The sequence below is a fragment of the Macaca nemestrina genome, chromosome 12 (genome assembly GCF_043159975.1).
Source record: "Macaca nemestrina isolate mMacNem1 chromosome 12, mMacNem.hap1, whole genome shotgun sequence".
NCBI lineage: Eukaryota > Metazoa > Chordata > Mammalia > Primates > Cercopithecidae > Macaca > Macaca nemestrina.
In genome coordinates, this window is record NC_092136.1 from 124,106,967 (window position 1) to 124,114,744 (window position 7,778).

The window sequence follows — 7,778 nt, forward strand, 5'->3', positions numbered from 1 at the left end:
AGGTAAATGAATGTTCCTAATCCAAAATTCCATAAATCCAGATTTATGGAATCTGGCTGAAGATTTGGACCACTAGGTTAATGAAAAATGATGAAAGGAATGAAAATAAAATATGAAAAATGATAACACAGCATAGTACAATGCTGGTTCTCATGAATACACATCCACCTGCTTCTGACATAGGTACTGATTCGGCATCCTTTAGCAGCCCTATGTTTACAAGTTAAGGCTCATGCAATTGTGATCACAAAAGAGGATTTGGTCCCTGTCCCCTGAGGGACCACAACATCAGCAAATTCTATAACTTATGAACCATCTACAGAAATGAAACTTACGAAATAGACCTGCAGGGTCATGGCCTCATAGTGATCCAAGGCCAGTGGGATAAATGTGGAGTAATCACTAACGACAAAGAAGCCAAAGAAAAAGGCTGAGTGTTTGATGTCACAAGGTGATGATGTTCTTTTCTGTCACAAAGCTTATCGTCATTTGGGGAGAAATGACAGAGGAATAGAAGAAACCTATGAAGGAAAAGCTAAAGATATAAAGGTACACGGAGGTGTGGCAGTGTTCACCCAGTTAGGGTGACCAAAACACAGAGTAGAGAGAGGGTTGAAGCTCTAACTCACCTGTCAACTTAGCAAAAATATATCTGAGAAAAGAATGACTAAACAACACATGGATCAAGGAAGAGGAAATCACAGGAAAAACTGAAAAATATTTTGAACAGAAAAATAGGAAAGACACAACAGGAATCTCTCCTGAGAAAATAATCAGAAATCTAGATAATTTTTTGTCGTTGTTGTTGTTGTTGTTGTTGTTGTTGTTGTTTTAGATGGAGTTTCACTCTGTCACCCAGGCTGGAGTGCAGTGGTGTGATCTTGGCTCACTGCAAGCTCCACCTCCTGGGTTCACACCATTCTCCTGCCTCAGCCTCCCGAGTAGCTGGGACTACAGGTGTCTGCCACCATGCCCGGCTAATTTTTTGTAGTTTTAGTAGAGACAGGTTTCACTGTGTTAGCCAGGATGGTCTCAATCTCCTGACCTTGTGATCTGCCCGCCTCAGCCTCCCAAAGTGCTGGGATTACAGGCGTTAGCCACCGCACCTGGCCCTAGATAAAAATTTTAACACATTCTTTTAGTAGGAGATTGCTTAATTTTTTAAAAAATTTTAACACAAAAGTTATAGTTATAGTATTATTTACACCAATTAAATGTTGGAGAGACTGACACAAAGTTAATGTTTAGCAACAGGAAAAAGCTGAAATAAAATATGACATAGCTACATGATTAAGTCCATGGAAAATTACAATTCAAAAAAATATTGATAAGGATTAAAGATCACATTATAATGATGAGTTAAACAACATTTTGTAACACAGCACATAGAGGATGAGCCTACTGGAAGAGACTTTCGTATTCCAGATGATATTCTCCTTTCCTGTTCTGTGAATGGTGGAGTAGACCAGTCAGCTATTGTTATATAACAACCAAACACAATCTCATTGGCATACAACAAGGAACATTTGTTTCTCACATGTCTACAAATTGATTGTGCTGGTTCATTTTGTCTGGGCTCAGCTGGGCTGCACTGCTTGCTCTGCACAGTGAACACTGCTCCTCGTGTGTTCATATTGAGAATTAGTTGGGAGAGGCAGCAATTACCCAGGAGGGACACTTCTCAAGGCAATGGCAGAAGCAAAAGAGGGCAAATACCATGCAAAGATATTCCAAGCTCCTGCCAACATCACATCTACTAATATCCTATTAGCCAAAATAGGTCACCTGGCCAAGCCAACAGTCACGGGCAAGGAAATATACCCTACCTCTATGAGACCATGGCAAGGGAATGGAACTATAATACTACTAGATGAATGATGAATTTTGACCAGTAACACAAACTACCACATTGAGATAGGTAATCATTTTCTTCATACATATTTCACATTCCCAACTTTCAACAATAATATACGAGTTGCTCCAAGAATCAGAAAAAGAAAAACCATGTGCCTCGTTAGTTAAAATAGATAAGCACGTAGAGAAATTTGTGATGGATTAAAAATACTTGCCATCCTGATATTCTTAACTATCAGAGGCTCTGACCTCACCACAACATCAACCAAATAGTGATGGGGGTGGTGCAACCACAAGGTGAGGACAGAAGATCAGGGAACCAAAATGTTACCCTGTGGCTGCAGGGTTGGGGCCCACAGTGATGCATCCAGGGTTAAGGGTGAAGGGTCAAGGGTGCCTCTGTTCTTTCTCTCCTTCCTCAGCCGCATCCCTTCCCAGATCTCTTCTATGATTGGCTGCTCTTCTTTTTACCCCTGCCTTGTTCTCTTATCCCATCCTCTTCTAAGTTGTTTCCATTGGAAAATGCCTTTTTATACAACTTTAAAACAAGATAGGTGGATGAATAGATAGGCAGATAGATAGATTAGATAAATTAGATAGATAGATATGTACATACATAGATACATGCATAGATAGAAAGATACATAGATAGCTAGATATGCTTGAATATGAGAAGACTCACAAGAAATCAGCAACAACTGTTGTTTTTAGGAAGGAGATTTTAGGAATGGAATGACAAGATAAGAGGAAGACATGTTTTCTCTGTATAACCCTCATTTATATTGTTTAATGCTGTACTATATGCAAATATTAGTCAAAATATGTGACTTTTTAAACGATATTTAGAGTTCATTTTTTTCAAGACTAAGCAGAGTTCCAGAAAGATGAAGTGACTTGTCTCAGCTCATGGAAAAACTCAAGGAAGTGCTGATAATTACATAAAAGAATTATTGCAGGGTGATAACTAAAATGTAGTAAGTGCCTTGCATTTAATTCTTCAAAGACCCCACGAAGTCAGAAACATTATCTCACTTTCAAAAATAAAAAAATTAATATTTAGAGACCTTAAGTAATTTGCCCAAAGTCACACAATTACTAAGCAACTGAGCCAGGATACAAAACCAACTCCATCATGTGCCTCACGAATCGCTGTTTTCATCTGCTCCCTACCTCAAATAGCCTATTCACCTCACCCACCAGACGCCCACCCACAAGTCTCCTGAACTCACTTCTCTTTCCTATTCCATGCTGACTAAAGAAAAATCTTTCCCACCACACACACACACACACACACACACATACACACACACATACTCAGTCTTATGACTTCAAGCCCTTCATGTCATACCAAAGAACAAAACTACACCCTCATCTAAACTTCTCTTTTTCCTAAAGAAGAGAATACTCCCAAGGAAAAGCTCGGAAATCAAAGTGTCTCCCCAACACTTAACATATTAATCCTAATCCAAAGGAACCTCCCTTTGCTACTAATAAATTATTTAGATCAAAGTGTATTGATCTGATGTGTTATATAGCTGTCATTATATGTTGTGGGTTTACAACCCAGTCTTGGATGAATTATCTTTTACCACATATGCTTGTATGAGTGCTGTCTGCAGTACCTTAAAATTCAATGGAAATTGCCTCTTCTGATAATCAGCTACTTAGTGGTGTTTTAATAGCTACCTAGATTCTCAACATTGTTTACTGCACCTCTAAAACTTGCAGACCCTTGGTTGATTATCCTAAGCCACAGATTTCTCCATCACAGCTCAAACACCCAAACTAACCCTTGAAAAAGCTCTACATTCTGATTCTTTAAGTCTTCAAATGAATGTACGACTTTCTTCTCAGCATCTTTATAACCCTTAATCCTACGGAAGTCCTAATTCCCTAGACTGGGTTCCTAGGGTTCCACACAACCTCAATCTTAACTCAAGGTCACTCACGTACTACAAACTTAACACAATTCTCTTCTCATTTGGCCAAGACCAACTCAAGAAAATGTTCCATCTATCCTCTTGAAAAAAAAATGAAATATTTAAAAAATTATTTATTGACAGGTCACATTAAATTACTATGAATAGAATTAGGTTTTAATGTGTTAAGTTTTCATACTTTTAAAAGGAAATCTGCAAGGGCATCAACGAAGCATGAAAAAATAACATAAAAAAAAAAAAAGCAGCTTGGAATTCAAGGACCTGGATACCAGTCCCAGTTGTGCCACCAAGTAGTTGTGTGTCCTTGAGCAACATATATATTTCTGAGTCTCCAACATGTGTTAATTGAGGAGGCTAGATTAAATAATGTGTAAGGCCAATTCACAATTAAATGACCTATGATTATAGAAAAATTTGCATAAAATGAAATCTTGGAATAACTGAGGTAGAGCAGTGGAGCAGACAGGGAGAATATGTCTGCATTTAACATTCATCCAAATGTAAAGATTTAAAATTCTCTTTCTGTACAAGACAGGAAAAAAAAATGGAACTTGAATCTCACTGAAAACACATGCTAATAAGCAAAGCATTGTATTTCCTTCCTCCAATACTACTCCTTTAAGAAAAGATTTTTCTGCCCAAAGTTCTCCTCAAGGCAACTTTGACATCCTTGTTCCTCAAGCTATAGATTAATGGGTTTAACATGGGGACTATGATGGTATAGAACAGGGAGGACACTTTTCCTTGCTCAAGGGGCAGGATGGAAGGGGGTTTCAGATACATGAAAGCACCAGAACCAAAGAAAAGCAAAACTACAATTATGTGGGAACTGCAAGTACTAAAAGCTTTGGACCTGCCTTCTGTAGAACTGATGTGAAGAATGCTGGAGAGGATGAGGGCATAAGAAATAAAGACACTGACAATGGGCAATCCAATGTCAACAGCCACAAGAATAAAGAGCACCAGCTCATTCATGTAAGAGCTGTTGCAGGAGAGCTGAAGGAGAGGAAGGATGTCACACATGAAATGATTGACAAGATTGTCAGCACAGAAGGTCAGGTTCATTATGCTTACTGTGTGGGCCATGGCCCCAGCAAACCCCATCCCATAGGCACCCAACAAAAGGAGTAAACACACCTGGGGAGACATGGTGACCGTGTACAACAGTGGGTTACAGATGGCCACGTAGCGGTCATATGCCATTGCTGACAGGATGAAGGACTCAGAGATGACAAAGAAGCAGAAGAAAAAGAACTGAGTCATACACCCTGTGAAGGAAATGATGTTCTTCCTTGAGACAAAATTTATCAGCATTTTGGGAGTGATGGTAGTGGAGAAACAAAAATCTATTAAAGAGAGGTTAAAGAGGAAGAAGTACATGGGAATGTGCAGGTGAGAGTTCAGCCCAATCAGGGTTATCAAGCCCAGGTTCCCCACCACAGTGACCATGTAGAAACCCAGAAACAGGAAGAAGAGGGGGATCCGGAGTCCCAGCTGGTCGGTTAAGCCTTCGAGGATAAACTCTGTCACGGAAGAATTTTTGGCTGCCATTCTTTTTGGTCAGGCAGGAAAGTCTGAGGGGACAAGAGAAGAGGACCATTTAGAAAGAAACATCACCACCACATTCTTAGTCTCTATCTCCCATTCTTGGAAAAGGAATCCAAGGAGAGAGATTTGAACTTCGGTAGGAAGGTTTTCACCACTCACTAAGGGTCTGTCTTCACAGTCCAAGTGATTATAACTCCCAAAGTGTAATATGAGACTAAACTGTAACTGCAGAATGAGAGCTGGTTCTGCTGAAGAAAGGGGTACCAAAAATAAGCTAAATGTCTTTTAGATCCTTAAGTCAGTCTCTTTTCTATACTTTCCCTCTCCTGTCTCTGCTTCACTTGGTAAAACCTGGACCTCTTCCCTGAAGGGAATCCTGAGATGCAGAAGCCGCAGTGGCTCTGCTCAGAGCTTCCACCTCTGGTCCACGCTGTCAGATTAAGTAGGTGGGCTCATGCTTTTCCAAGATCTCTTAGCTCAAGTGGCTGTACATTTAATAACTTTTTAAAGGTGACGCTTATTGAGTGGTTACTATAAGAGGTTCTGTTTGAAAAGCCATGTAGCAATATTATTATCTTCATTTTACAGATGAAACAAGTAAGGTGGCACAACTAGACAAAAGTCCCCAAACCACCGAGTTGCAGCCAGAAGGTGAATTTCAGCGGTATGGCTCAAATGGTTTGCACTTGAAATCACCATGTTACCTAAGTGACCAGCATCAGGGCAGGCACTCACCTTCCTTCCCTTTAGAGCTGTAAATGCTATACTCTACTGCCTCTTTTCCACATTCTGGGGAGGAAGATGACCCTAGTGAAGAGAAGATGACAGATTTGAAAGCTCAAAGCCCTCTCTTCTCAGTACAGGTCAAAGGATCAGAACCTCTAATGTATCTCATAACACTTCCTGCACTGAAGGACATGACTTCCAATTGTTCATTTGCCCAAAGGCCTCTCCAGCTTCCAGGAAGGACACAAAGCTTTTTCCTGACCAGTGAATAACAAAAGACTAAAGAGTTTTATTCTGGATTACAGACTTCAGTGACTGACTATTAAGATAGAGACTCCCTCAAGACCACTTCCTTAGCGATTACTTTCCCTAGGGAAGAAGAAATGTTTGTTTATCTCTTGGAATTGCTTGATTTGGCTTTCTACTAACATGTATCCAGTACTATTAAGAGAAAATCATTGTGAAAAAAAATGATTATCATTACCATTTCTTGAATACCCAATAATTTAGTACCTGACATAGTACCCTTATTCTGGCTGCCAAGATCCAATGTATGCATATACAAACATATATTCATTAATTTCTCACAATACCTATTTTACAGGTAAGTTGCTCACAGAGACAAGATGTGCCAGAGTCCACAGGTATGCTTAGGTCTGTCTGACTCCACAACCCTTATGTGGCTGCTAGACTAAACTACCTTCCAAGGACAGCTACTGAAATCCATAAAGCAGAGCCCTTGCCTTCTTGGATCTGACAGTCTCTCGACAAATAACAAGTAAATATTCAATGAATTTAATTTTTAAAAGGAAGCAGGTAGAGCCTGGAAAGGTTAACACAAAGGGCTATTGTAATTTAGAATAGGATATTCAATAATTTATTCATATTCCACTCATCTCAGGAATTAATTGCACTACTCTACTCCCAGCTCAGACAAGAAAAGACTTCTCTCATTCCCCTCCCCTGTCCTCTCATGGAGTGTATGTTTAATGGTAACAAGAATCCCTATCAGGTAACTGCTCTCAACGTCTGCCAAGACCAGCCTTTTTCTAAATTAATAACTAGTCAAAATTCCCTTTGGCTGTCCCTGCCTTCCACCCACTTTTCTTTGAGCACTTCTCCCAACTGACTTTCCATCTGTTCAGTGCCCTCAAACTGAGTCCTAGTAGACCCAGTTCCCACTGCAGGAATACATCCACATTTGTTCTTCCTCTTTGGTTTGCATTTGTCTTTTTCTTTTACTCCATACCTCCAACCTCTGCCTGGATTAAAATTGTCTATCCTATGTCTCTGTCTCTAAGATACTTATTTATTTTCTTTAACGTCAAACCCACAAACTCAGAAAATTTTAGACCTGAAAAGACTTGAGAGAGTATCTCATTCAGTGTTTCCCAAACCTAGCTGGTTATCACAATTACCTAGAATATTCATTAAAAGGAAATGCTGGGCTCCAGTCACATGTTTGGAATCAGAATCTCCATAGATATGGACATGGTGGCTATGTTTTTTAAATCTTCCCAAGCATTTCCAATGCCAGGAACTGATAGATCCACAGAACTATTATTTGCCGTCATCTTACAGATTAAGACCACTAAAAAGTTCAAAGACATTGCAAAAAAAAAAAAAAAAAAGGATCCTTAGGTACCTACACAAAGGACTCCCTTAAGTTCTTGGCTGAATCCTAAATTTTATATGTGTAGGGCAAGATTC

General features: G+C 39.5%; 1 protein-coding gene across 1 annotated transcript; it reads right to left on the reverse strand.

The window, feature by feature from the left end:
• Window positions 1-4,412: 4,412 nt before the first annotated feature.
• LOC105476291 (olfactory receptor family 8 subfamily B member 12) lies at window positions 4,413-5,345 on the reverse strand. The gene has a single exon (XM_011732075.2). It carries the CDS (start codon window positions 5,343-5,345, stop codon window positions 4,413-4,415), a length of 933 nt encoding a protein of 310 aa, XP_011730377.2.
• Window positions 5,346-7,778: the final 2,433 nt, after the last annotated feature.